We start from the raw sequence: 14420 nt of genomic DNA on the forward strand, positions 1-14420 counted from the left end.
AAAAAACTCTGTATGAATTCAACAGTATTGTGTTTAAACGTAGCAAGCCTGTACAAAATGAGAATTGGTTGTTTGTATGAAATTTGCACAGAAATGTAGAGAATGTATCATTAATATCAGTCTGCAGTGCTAACATACTGATGAGTTGGTAGATATCCTTGCGTATGATGTTCTCGATCCAGGAGGTGTAAGCAGAAGATCGAGTGAAAACACTGGGCTTTTTGTTCATTATGCAGCCAACAGGCCCAAAGCTGGTGATACCGTGGACTTCCCAGGGGCCCGAGAGGCTGTCCTGACACACAAGGGGACCTCCTGAATCTCCCTGTGAATTACAGACAATCAGTTTACACAATACACTCAATAATCACCTCCAGTGTCTGGTCTCTGGTGTACAGTGTGTAGCATCACTAGTCCCCAGCGTGCAGATGAACACACAGGTGGTGATCACATCAGCACAATCATTTGGTTTGGCAAATCAACACCTAGCCTCTCTCTGACAGTCCTAGGGCTTTAATATTGAGTCAGTTTTTATCATCATCAAATATAGTCAAAGCAGGTCAAAACATTTTTCAAAGACTTTATATTTTGAATATTGTTCACATATATGTTCAGTCACATGATCAGTTATATATAAAATATATAAAAAATAGAAAGCATTAATTCACGATTACCATGAAGCTTCCCTTAGAAAAAAATTTGACAACATACATCATTTTAAAAAGCTTTTGAAATCACATTGTCCTTTAATATAAAGCCCTTCCTCACAGAATCGTATTCAAAAATGTTATCAATAGTTCTTTTATTCTTTTGGTTTGTCTTTTGATTTATATTTCTGTTCATATATAAATATTTCGTTTCAGCGTTTATTTGATCCTTTGTGTTCTTTTGTATTACATTACATCATCATTTTACTGTTGATTGTACTGATGACGATCGTTTAGGACATTTGCTTTTCATTCTTAAAAAAAGAGACTTCTTATTCTTTCTAATTGAAGAGCAAGTTTGGTGTCATGTTTTCACAGTGTATATAATTATACAATTATGATTCTTTCAATACAAATCGATGCTATTGTACCGAACTGTCAATGCTTTCAAACATGTGCAATTTAATTAAAGAAGGAAATACCTTTTAAACTAAATGCCTTCCAATTAAGTTGAGAAAATATGCAAGTGATCTGAGAAATGCTTTGTGTTATTTTAGTGGAAACATCTAGTATCAAGACCACACGATATATGAATCCTTTCATTTTATCTACAGGATTAAAATTTGTGCATCTGCTTTAAATAAGATAGTAAAGATTTTAGGATTTAAAAATGACCAGCCTAAGTATAGGAGATTAGTGGTGGTGAAACCCTGGTCTTATATTTTTCCTAACTGAATTGCCATCCATTTTTTTGCGATTTGTCCCTGTGGCCCTGATAAAAATTCTAATGAATTTAATTTAAAAAACTTTAATTAGCTGCAGGCTCCAGCATGAATACATACCTGACACACAGACTTGAGCTCATCAGGGAGTGTGTATCCACAGCAGATCATTGATGGCTTGACCTGGAACCACCAGTAGTCCATGCGTTTGCACGTATCATAAGGAACCACAGGAAGAGCGACTTGGTTAAGAGTCTCCGCCACTTTAGGAGCCATCGAGTTGCCTGAAGGGAAAACAAACATGTTCAATTTTGCTGAAATAGAATGAGAAATATTTTGTCCTTTTCTAATTGATTTAGATTTAGATACAGAAGATACGGTCCAACGTTTCCCAATTCTGAACATTCAATATTAAACATCTCAAGTTCCTAAGCATTTCATAATGACCACTAAATCCAACAATAACAATTTGATTAGTTTATAACTACAAATGAGCTGGACAACCATCTAGCAACCATATAGTTTACAATAGCAACCACTTAGCAACACATCAGGAATATCATAACTATTGTTAAGTGGTTGCTATGGTATCCCAGGTGGTTAATATGCTGTTGCATGGTGGTTGCTGTTGTTGCTAGAGTTGTTCCTAAAATATAATCAATTTCTAACATTTCTCAATTCACTAAACATTTTTTAAATTACATATAACTAGCAAATAGTTTGGAATAACATAGCAACCACCTAGCAACCAATAAGAACCATCTGGAATACTATAGCAACCACTCAGCATCACTATTAGAAACTGATGGAATTCCATAACAACTGCTTTACTCTTTGACAGGCTGTTGCTAAGTTGTTGCTATGGTATTCCAGGTAGTTAATATGGTATTGCTAGTTGGTTGACAGTTGAAGTGTTGCTTGGTGGTTACTATGGTAGATTGTGAAGATTGTTGCTAGAATAAATCTCTTTCTAAAATGTCACAATTTACTAAACATTTAATAATAAACTGTTTTTTATTGCTTATGACAAACAACCAGTTGGAATACCATATAAAACAACTAGCAACCTTTTAGCAACACTCTAGCAAACTGTTGGAGTTCCATAACTGCTTATTATAACTTTTATCGGCAGGGTATTAATACGTGGTTGCTATTGTATGGTTACTAGATGGTTGCTAGGGTGTTGCTTGCTGGTTGCAATTGCAAAAACACACAGACCAACACTTATGCATACGTTGCAAGATACAAGATTCAAAATAACTGGAGAGGCCACGCCCATAAACAAACAAATGTGACTGCAAGCTAAACTAGTAACTAGCATACAACAACAAATTAATGCTTCTGAAAAATAATCGCCTAGCTAATTTATTTCGAGTTGCCTAGCTAACATTTATTTTAAAATATATTTCTATGAATCTAAAATGTCCTAAAACTACCTGGAATATCTTCTTGGCAATCAGTTGGAATAGCCACCTAACCTTTTCTACAGTGTTGCTAAGTTGTTGTTGTATTGTAGGTAGTTACTAGGCTGTTGCTACTGTAGCTTGCTGCTAGGGGGTTGGTATGATCATGCTATGATATTTTACTACATTTTTACTACAATTTCTAATATTTGAGTGGCACATCTCATGAATTTAAATTATACAGTGCTGTGCATAAATATTCACCCCCTTGAAACAGAAATGAGATTTAACATTCCATGTCATGAATCTAGACAGAATTGTCTGTGGTGTTTATGTGAGATAAAAATCAATTCTCAACATAAAATTTGTAGAAGATTGCAAAAGTATTTACACCCATTGCTATGAGTAGCTCTGACAGCTCTGGAGTCATGTTACCAATTAAATGGATTTTGATACGGTTAAAGTGTCATGTGATCTCAGTTTAAATTTACTTGTTCCTGGTGTCAAGAAAAAGCTAGCAAGATAAGCGATGCTGAATGTTCAGAGAAGCAGCACCTTGTGCTTATTGAAGTATGTTAGGCTTATGTGTGATCAAAAGTCCCCTCAGTTTGAATGGCCATTTTGTCTGACCTTAACCATTGAGCTACTAATCAGCTCCAAAAGATTTAATCAACTCAGCTGCATTAACACTTGATAACCAGCCGATGGCACTGTAGTTCTTTTAAAAATTATTTACAACCCAGAGGAAAATAAAACTCTGTTCTTTGATCATATTATAACTGGCCACTGGTGAATAAAAAACAGTTCAATAGCTCACCTGTTTCATCTCCCCAGCCTGTAGCATAGCATTTTTTTCCCTCTGGAAGCATCTCCTCGACCGAGGGCATGCAGGCAAAGTCAATGTGATCGGTAGGGATGACCTCTCCAGCTAGGCGTACCAGGGCGACGTCGAACTCCACACTGGGCACCGTGGGATACTTGAAGCTCTCGTGACGATAGATGCCTAGAACACTGTAGCACTGCTCACCTGGCTCTGTCTGGGTCAGGTTGTGTTTTCCCAGGCACATCTGCCATCTCTGTAGCTCATCTGCGTACCTAGATAACGATGTGCAAATTTCATATGTACAAGAAAAAAAATACATACAAATCATACCTGTATGCAAATGACCACTCATTAATTTATAGTTATGATCTGCAAAATTTATTCCTGTGGTGGAAAACCCATTGACACTGGAGACTCCTTCCATAAATGTACATCTCTTTACAGAAAACCTCCATTACATATTAACAGTTAAATATTCTTCTTTGTTAAATAGCAAATTATTACTAGAAAATAGATTTCACAGCGCTATGTATTTACATTGTGATTTACTGTTACTATAGAAACAATAACATTGTATTTGAACATTAATAAAAATTTCTGACTTGAATTACAGCCCGAATTTCTATTAGATCTGTTATAAAAAAAATCTAGAACATCTGACCAAACAAAAGAATAAAATACTTTAGCTGTCAGGGATCAGCTCGGACTTTCGGCCATGTGTGTTTGTTATTGTTCCTCGTCAGGTGTCTGCCCCGCCTTCGTCTGCTCCTCCCTGTCTCCACACCTGTTCCTCATTGTGTCATCATTGTCTTATGTATAAATGTGAGGATTCATTGGTTACCTGTCTAGTCAAGGTTAGGTTTCGTTGTTTGTATCATTTTAGTCATCGACATTTATCGTCTTTGTCTCTATCATTTATTAAACCCCAATCATTTGAAGCTATCCTGTGTACAGGTCCGTCTCCTTCCTTCCCTGGTTGTGACATTAGCTAACTTCTAGATATTTCACAGTGAAGTAATAAACCACCTATTATTAAGGTATCTAAGCTAATTAATGGACAAGCAACCAAATGTTTGTACACTGTACACCAACTTTTCAGTTTCTACCACTAGTAGCTACTTTGCTTGTGCAGGCTACTACTGTTTTTTTTTTTTTTAGCATTTGTCCATTTTCTCATTTGTTTTTTTTTTTTTTAAGAAAAACAGACTGTCATATAGTGTTAAACATTACAAACATTTATTTAATGTGATCTGAGGTGAACTGGAGGTTGTAGGCTCCAAAGCGTCGCACTGAGCTACCAGATGGCTTGAAGCTACCAGATGGCTAGAAGGCTAAAAGAAGATACAAGGAATACCTGATGAAACAGTGTGCAGCAGTCAAAACCCAGTTCTTATGGATGAGAGTGGCACCACATGTGTGGAAGAACTCAGGGTTGGGATAGGATTCAGGCCAAACCTTTAAACAAACAGATGCATACCGTTGTTCATATATAATATATAAAGCATAAGGTTGTTCAGCACAGCTGCCTTCGTAAACTAACATCAGTTACAGGATGCTAATTGAAGTGAACGATCCACATTCTTGATTAGTTACGGTGAATAAATTATTGATATTTTCTCACAACACTGGAGTTAGGGACTGAAGGCTGAAGGGAAATGTAGTTAAGAATAATGAACATCTCTGTCTAGTGGGGTGATTTAACTGCTAGTCAGGTTCTGTTGCTTGCTCTTTTGTCTTACTGATATAATCAGTGTGTGTAGTTCATAGCACTTCAAATGCTTTATTACTTATATCTTATGTACCTCTCGGTTATTAGCATTATAAACAATATTTATGGAATACACACAAAAGCCAGATTACAAATGAGAGGATAAATAAGCAAAAGGGAATCGAAGAGCAAGTTTAATCACTATTTGCTCTTTGCTAAGGATTTTAATTAGAGCTTTAAACAATGTGGGTTTCCTCAGTACATTGATGTTATGTTGTATATGAAACCAACTAAATAATAATTCTTTAATCATGGTTTGCGGATTCTCATTCCACCACGTGTAAATTCTAACTAGTTGTTTCAGCTTATCTATGTGCTTTATTACAGTATCTCTGAAAAATGTTATTGTGTATGCTGAGACTGTTTGGCGGCAAAATGTGAGGTGTATATGGCCGCTGCGAGTGGTGGTGAAGACTCTTGGCTGTACCTGCATGGACACTTGCCAGGGCCACGAGTGAGATTTGGCTGGTTCACCATTCACAATGCGAGTGTTCACTGTGGGGGGAATCTTCGGCCTTCCACATGTCTCCGGCCAGTCTGTAGGAGAGAGGAAAAGAGAAGTCAAAGAAGGGAAACCCAGGGTTGTTGTTTTTTTTCTTTAATAGACTCTCCATAACTGTTAAGCATTGTGGACAGAATACTGTTTGATTCAGGTAGAAAACAGTGTTGGGCTGTGTTCGGATGTCCCAGGATGAAGATCATCACATAATTACAGTAAATCATCCTGAAATAGTTGTATTTTGTCTTTTCCTGAAATAGTATTAGTATAATAGTATTTTAATATAGTATTTTAATTTTTTCCACCCTAGGACAGAAATAATAAATCCTTTCTTAAACATAAAGAGCCTGAATGTATCTACACATGCAGCATAGATAGAGATAAGACTACAAAGACCATTTCCACCTAAACAAAACACGATTCTAACACCAAGCGGCTAAATGACCAGAAAGAAAAAAAAAGAGTTAACATTGCACACACAAAAAAAAAAAAAAAAAAAAACTGACACAAGCAATCGGCCATCACACGTTACAAACCAGATTCTGCAGATTCCAACGGTATAAGGATGAGCATCATTATGAGCATTATTTAATTTTTCTGTGTTTCATCTTCTTACTCTGACCTTCTGACATTCTAAGTACCAGAAGTTTTCAATCACACCCTGTAGTTTTTGAGATGTACTCATTTTAAATTCAGCATGTCGTTTTCAAGCATGAGGCAAAAAAAAGGCTAGTAATTACTAATTACTAAGTAACTAATAGGTTAATGCAAGTCACAATTACAATATTTTAATATACTAATAAACCACATTGGCTTAGTGGTTATTACGTTTGCCTCACACGTCCAGGGTTGGGGGTTCGATTCCCGCCTCTGCCTTGTGTGTGTGGAGTTTGCATGTTCTCCCCGTGCCTCGGGAGTTTCTTCCAGGTACTCCAGTTTCCTCCCCCAGTCCAAAGACATGCATGGTAGGTTGATTGGCATCTCTGGAAAATTGTCCGTAGTGTGTGAAGGTGTGAGTGAATGAGAGTGTGTGTGTGCCCTGCGATGGTTTAGCGCTCCATCCAGGGTGTATCCTGCCTTGATGCCCGATGACGCCTGAGACAGGCACAGGCTCCCCGTGACCCGAGAAGTTCGGATAAGCGGTAGAAAATGAAAGAATGAACGAACCACCACATTTTTAAATTAGTTATTGTTACATTAATGGCTTGGAACATCCATGAGACAAGTTAGTTCCTGTTATCACTTATGTTAACACTTGGAACTCCTTCTAAAATCATCTATTTTTCTCTCTTAGATAGCATTTTCTTTTTCCGATTTTTATAATTAACATTTGATTACACATAAATGTCCCTGTGAAATTGCTGTCACTACAGAAACAATAACAGATTAGAATAAACATTAATATAAACTTGTGATTTGACTTGCAGCCAGAACTACTATTATGGACAATAATAATTAGTCTTTTTACACATTCTGACAAATCAGATTAGAAAACTTATCATATAAAATTCTCCTATAAGAGTGACACTGTGTTAAATTCACTCTTTTAATACTGCTTAGATTTTGACCAAACTCTATGTAGTACGTTTATTTAATCACTTAAAACAGAATGGCACCTTATGTCTTACTCAGAGCTTTACTCAAGGTAGCTTTCATTCTTTCTAAGTGATTTAACCTGAAACTGAGCCACAGGTCTATTTGCATACTAAATAGACTGCTGATAAATGAATAAAAAAAAGAAAAGGAAAATCATTATAGAAACACTGATAAATCACTAAGGCTTTTTTGCTGCACTCACAGCACTAAAAACTAACTGGATCGTATTTTACAGCACTGTGTGTGCACTGCGGCATGCTTTCAGTGTTTTCTGCAGCTGTTTATGGAACTAACACACATCAAAACAATGCTAATTTGGAAATTATGGGGAAAAAAGTATGCAGGAAAAATAACATAGTTTTCCTCATGGCAACTAGCCATCAGGTCAAAACTGTCATACTGTATATACAGTACCTAGTACATTTTGACTATTTAAAGGTATAAAACATGGCCACACATACATACACAGAGTAAATTGCCTACACTTACAGTACCATGAACCCTAACCTCAGTAAACAATATAAAATCTTTGCACTGATTCGGTTTATTTTGTTTTAATAAAAGCTGCAGTTTTTCCTCTTGGGGATTAGCCAAATATTCTCACAAGGTCAGCACTGTAAATATTCCTACCACTATGGAGATGCTAGGGTGAGATAGTAAACACACACACACACACACACACACACACACACACACACACACACACACACACACACACACACACACACACACACACACACAATAAGTCAACAAGGCCACCTGAGACCATGTGGAGACGACACAGACACACTAGAAACCCCACAGCACTAAAAACCACAGCACTAAAACCCCACAGCTGCTAAATCCCTACAGTGCTAAACTCAACGCTGCAACAAGGACATGGATGCTGTTTCACTGAAGGAGTTTGAACAGTGTTGTAGACTCATGGTATCTTAAGTATGTGACTTAGTGAACCAGAGTTAATGTATCCGATGATAGAGACTTAAGCACTTTTGTATGTCGCTCTGGATAAAGGCGTCTGCCAAATGCTGTAAATGTAAATGTAAATGTAGGACACCTTTTTATACAATACTTTTTATATAACGAATAAACCTCACACAAAGGACTAGTTTAAACCTGGAATCCATAAACCAGTCAGTATCAACAGAAAATATCACATAAATCATGTGTAAAATAGGTTGCCAAAACTGTTAATTAACATTCTAACATTTGTTGACATGGAGATGTATTTAATAATTATGGAAGGAGTCTGTAACCTCAGGGCTTTGTAACGTTCAGTAGGTTTTCCACCATGAAAAAGCCGACAGGACTTGTTGATGTTGTTAGATGTAACTATAAACTGCTAGGAAAAAAAAGACCCAACATACTTTGAAAACAAATTAAGCCCCAGAACCACCAAGCAGCCACTGTTTGGGCCCTGTTTATAAACTCTCTCTCCTCCAGGGGTGGTGAATCATGGCTGACCCGGTGCTCTGACCCCTAACTTCCCAACCAGCTTGGATATGTATAGAAAACATTTCCCTGTGCTGTAATGTATGTGACAAAATTAAAGGCTGCTTTTTCAAGAAACAATCCAAATGTGTTGGATGGGTTTAAATAATGTAATTTAATTTAGCTATTAATATATATATATATATATATATATATATATATATATATATATATATATATATATATATATATATATATATATAGCACAGAATCTTTAGAAAACATGTTTTTTTAACATAATGTACAACAAACGTAAGATTTTCTTTGTGTTTATCATTTTGCTCATGGATAAATGATGCAAGAACCTGTAACTCAACAAGAAACAACCTATAAGCTCATTACATTGTTCCTCATTGTCTCTTTAAAACTAGTGTTTTGGGAAAAAAAATTAAGAAACCACTCCACTCCACTCCTGATTTCTTAAATCAGCATCTCTTCTGATTTATGAAGTACTGATTAGGTGACCACCTAAAGCAAAGAAGGGTTCAGTTCTGGCTTCACAAGAAGAGGGAGACCGTGAGCATCAGGTTGCTTCCCTCCTTAAATTTCAAACACAGAGGTTCATAAGAACAAGATCAAGCTGCAGACATTGGAGACAACAAAGCTATAGACTGGCTGAGAGCGAAAAACGATTCTCCACTGAACAGGATGACCGCCAACTCATTCAAATGTCACTCAACTACTGTAGAGGAAAAGGAATAGCAAATGGCCACTGGGGTGAAGTGCACGGTGAGGATGGGTCAAAACAGGCTCCTAGAGGCAGGGCTGAAGTCATGCAAAGCTAGAAAAATCCCTTCATCTATGAGAAGCAAAGAAGCACCAAAAGACCATAAAGGTTGGACCGTAGATGAGTGGATTAAGGTTATCTCTCTGTTCCCCAACACTGAGAATTGTTTTTCCCAGCAGGTCAGTGCTCCATGCCACACAGCCAGGTTAACTGAGTTGTGGATGGAGGAAAACCACATCAAGACTGTCACGGCCAGCCTAATCTCTAGTCCTGAACCGCATTGAAAACCTCTGGAATGTGATCAAGAGGAAGATGGATGGTCAAACAAAGCTGAGCTGCTTGAATATTTGCACCAGAAATGGCATCCAAATGCAGTGTGAAAGCTTGGTGGAGAGACTCATTAAACAAGTGAAAATCAGGGTTGTTCCACCAAGTATTGATTATTTATTAACTTTTAAATTCTAAGTAAAAACATTAGTATTTTGTTGCTTAAAATGAGTATGAGCTTAATTTATTTGCGGCCTGAAACTGTTTATTTAGACAGTTGTCATTTTCTGAAAATAAACACTCTAAATGACGTTTTGTTTCCAATCTGGAAGACATGTCAGTAGTTTATAGAATAAAACAAAAATCAAACTTATAAACAGTAAAACTAGAGAAACTGATACTGGAACTGGAGACTTCCGCTATAACTGTTCAGTAAAATCTCACACACAATTATGCACCATTATATCAGCAATTATGCTCTAGATTGTTACTATAGAAACAATTATGTATTAAAAAGAGCACATTAATATAAGCCTGTGATTTGAACTATTGTGAAACATTATCAGTCATACCGATAGCGATGTCGTCCCATGGGTTTGGTGGTGCAGGCGGTTCAGTGGGAGCAGGCTGTGTGGGATCTGTGCTCCAGTACGCTCTGAATCCTTTCTCCTCTTGGAAAAAGTCAGCATGGAAACGCAACACCAGCCTGTTTCTTGTTGTCTTGATCACAGGGGGGAGTTTGTCACCACAGTAAGGACCTGTAGTGGCATGATCACGCACATCAATTAGAAAACCTTTATCAGATGAGGGTTATTAAACCAATACTGTACAGGTTTCCTCTTAGTAAAAAAAAAAGTACATTTACAATTTTTACATTTTACATAATTTCACATTTCCAAACATTTTATTGTCATGTGGTGGAGACAAAACAGACAAATATTATTACTGTGTTTTAGGGGTGGCACGGTACATGAAAAAACACCCAAACCGTTCGGTTCACTTGTCTCGGTTCGGTTCGGGTTTACCGCATGCGCAATGTAGCCCTCTGCTCAGTATCGCCTCAGACAGTTTCGCACGAACATACATATAGACAGTAAAAGTTGAGTAAGGAGTGCTGCAGAAATGGCAAGTGGAGGAGATAATGAAGGCTGCCCGGAGTTGGCGGATGCGCCCGCGTCGTTCAAATCCGGTGTGTGGGAACATTTTGGATTTCATGTTACTTACGATGACAACGGAAATAAAACAGTAGATAGAACTGCGACTGTGTGCAAGCATTGTGCAAAATTCAATTCAATTCAAGTTTATTTGTACAGGTATAGCGCTTTTTACAATAGACATTGTCTCAAAGCAGCTTTACAGAACATAAACATAGAGCAGAAGGTAAACATAAGGAATAATAAAAGAAATAAGGAATAATAAAAAGAAAAAGAATTAACAGAATAAAAATTCAAGATTCAAATTCAAAATGCATTCAATATGCTAATGACAACACTTCTAATATGACAGTTGTGTTAAGATGATTAAACTTATGGTTGAGAGCTACACTGAAGTTGGCAGTTTGATAAATGCGAGTTAGATTCAGTCTTTGTGTGCTAAAAAGGCACAAGAGATAACAATAAACATTCTCCTTTGTTTTTTTTTTTGCCAAATAAACGAAAAGCATGTCATCATCAATGTCTCCTCTCTTGTTGTATCAAAATCTCACCTAGCTTTTACTCAGAGATGGTCCCAATAATGTGCTTAAAGTCAAGTCAAATTCAGTTAGTGCATGTTTACATTACAAAAATGTTAATACTGTATCCTAAATTGTGGATCATTAAGCTAATAAGCTATATATCAAATGCTGAAGGAAATTTCTGGAGTGTTGAAGATTAAAAGAAAAAATAACAACAAGAACCGTACAGAACCGAAAACCGTGACCCTAATACCGTGTTATGAACCGAACTGTGGGTTTTGTGAACCGTGCCACCCCTACTGTGTTTCACTCTACTCTTGAATAACATTTAAGAATAATGTGGCTCTTTATAGATACGTAGCCATTCAAATATCTTGTTTTGCCTTTGTGCATATAGCATTTTTCTTATTTATCTATATGAATGACTTTTTGTCTCGCTTTCCTCAAGAGAACTCCTGATGGCTTCTTGATTAGTCCTTGTTTTTGAAAATGTGAATTTCTCAGAAATACCTGCTACATTTCAATGAAACTTATGCCAGGTAATTTATCAAAATTTTGATTAAAAAGAACAGTCTAAGCAGTATAAACCAAGCATTGGAACAATACTAAGTCAAAATGTTCTGGAAATGTGAATTAATTATTAATTATTTTGATTATTATTATTATTATTATTATTATTATTATTATTATTATTATTATTATTATTTGTATTTGTATTTTTTTTTTTAAATTCCAAAAATTATATAAAGCAAGGGCTTAGACTACGAGTGGTTCAGCAGCAAGATCCCATGCTTTCCTTGACATGGGTTCGATTCATGTTTAAGGAGCTAACCCAGCCACTGAAGATAAAATGGGTGGGATGCATCAGGAAGGACATCCAGCATAAAACCTGTGCCAAATCTAATATCTACTATACAGACCACATGATCCGCTGTGGTGACCCAGAATATATATATATATATATATATATATATATATATATATATATATATATATATATATATATATATATATATATATGAATAAATAAGGGCCAGCCTGCAAATCAGTCAGTATCACAAGCTAATCAATTCAATTATTACTACTACTACTAATACTACTACATTGAAATCAATGCTTACCATATTTGGTAGCGGTGTCATGTACTCCATCGTAAATTACCACCTTGTCGAGGCAGGGTCTGAGCAAACCCCCTGCCTCTAAGTCAAAGTGGGTGAATGTCAGTGTGATAGTTTTGCCCACAGGGACCTGCACCATCCACATACACTCTCTGTTGGGGGCATAGTTCATGGGCCAGTTGTCAGACTTGATGACTCCAGTCTCCTCACTAGAAAAGCCACCACATCCTTGAATTTCTGGGATAAGACAGATAAAGGATTGGGGATTCGATGTGTGAGTGTGAACTGTGAAGTGTGAAATAAAACACAGATAACACCTCAACAGCACAGTAACAAGAATACACAGTTCCCAATATTAGGTAAGAAAAGATACCAGAGGATGATTGAAATGGGAGAATAGCCAAAAGATTATCCTTAAAATGATACTAGAAACATTTTTTTCTTATAGTTATGTGTAGAATAAAGAGCGAAATCACAGTGTAATAGCAATGAAACTGAACACATTGGAACATTCGGTATTCCAGTATACATCCGTTTCGTCTGAACAAAATTCCCAAAAATATACGCTATAATCATCGCATGACATCAGCACCTACAGATACGACTGTGGAACTCTCTATCCTGAACTGGAGACTTAAGTGGGAGGAGGTAATCGTCTCTTTATGTACTGTAGACATATCAAATATTCAAGGTGGATATACTGAAGGAGCAAGGGGTAAAACAATATGCAAACACGGTCATAGAAAATACTGTTCATATTCATGACAATAAGCAAGCTAAGGTTAAGTAAAAAGCAGAACGTATAGCGCTAGAAACATGAAGAAAATATAGTAATAAAGAATCATTTACAATTGACCCGGAAAATGAAATATATTTAGTTTTTATATATAATATATAGTTGTGTGTGTGTGCCTGTGTGTGTGTGTGTGTATGTGTGTGTGTGCATGTATAGACAAGAGACCTACCTACAGATGATGTACATAAGATGATACACCACATAGAGCTAAATAAGATGCAATGAGATATAGGTATACGTAATATAGGTATGCTTTAAATGCATTCATATTACACAGAAACAAAGCGTGGCTGTTTTAGTTACCATAGATTATCTTTTAGCTCGAAAGGCCATTTTCTTCTAACATCTTTTAGAAACATCTCAATATTGGATGTTTGTTCATTTCTTTATTTCTTAGTAGCAGTAGTAGTTATTGTAGTAGTCGTAAAAAATAGTGTAGAAAAAAATAATTATATGGTGGTCAAGAGATTTGAGTTCATCTATTTATACATTTATTAGTTAGCTGTTCCCGGTGCATTAGTTTGTTCCCGGTGCATGTTGGACTCCGGCAGGGCCCTTTGTCACCGGTCCTGTTCATTACTTATATGGACAGGATTTCTTGGCGCAGTATGGGGCCGGAGGGAGTCCAGTTTGCGGACCACAGGATTTCGTCTCTGCTTTTTGCAGATGATGTTGTCCTGCTGGCTTCCTCAAATCAGGACCTTCAGCGTGCACTGGGACGGTTTGCAGCCGAGTGTGAAGCAGCGGGGATGAGAATCAGCACCCCCAAGTCCGAGGCCAAGGTTCTCAGTCGGAAAAGGGTGGCTTGTCCCCTTCAGGTTGGTGGAGAGCTCCTGCCTCAAGTGGAGGAGTTTAAGTATATTGGGGTCTCGTTCACGAGTGAGGGAAAGA

At 36.9% G+C, this 14420-nt stretch overlaps 1 protein-coding gene across 1 annotated transcript in view; it reads right to left on the reverse strand.

The window, feature by feature from the left end:
* The window catches only part of zgc:154142 (uncharacterized protein LOC555481 homolog), a 45111-nt gene that overhangs the window by 6290 nt on the left and 24401 nt on the right, over window positions 1-14420 (reverse strand). Inside the window, exons 10-16 of the mRNA XM_027146066.2 lie at window positions 12737-12970; window positions 10513-10698; window positions 5788-5897; window positions 4947-5047; window positions 3587-3864; window positions 1487-1650; window positions 139-322 (exon numbers count right to left, since the gene is read on the reverse strand). Of these exons, the coding sequence (XP_027001867.2) occupies window positions 139-322; window positions 1487-1650; window positions 3587-3864; window positions 4947-5047; window positions 5788-5897; window positions 10513-10698; window positions 12737-12970 (1257 nt within the window). The remainder of the gene's footprint in view (window positions 1-138; window positions 323-1486; window positions 1651-3586; window positions 3865-4946; window positions 5048-5787; window positions 5898-10512; window positions 10699-12736; window positions 12971-14420) is intronic.

This window comes from Tachysurus fulvidraco, chromosome 4, assembly GCF_022655615.1.
Source record: "Tachysurus fulvidraco isolate hzauxx_2018 chromosome 4, HZAU_PFXX_2.0, whole genome shotgun sequence".
Classification (NCBI taxonomy): domain Eukaryota; kingdom Metazoa; phylum Chordata; class Actinopteri; order Siluriformes; family Bagridae; genus Tachysurus; species Tachysurus fulvidraco.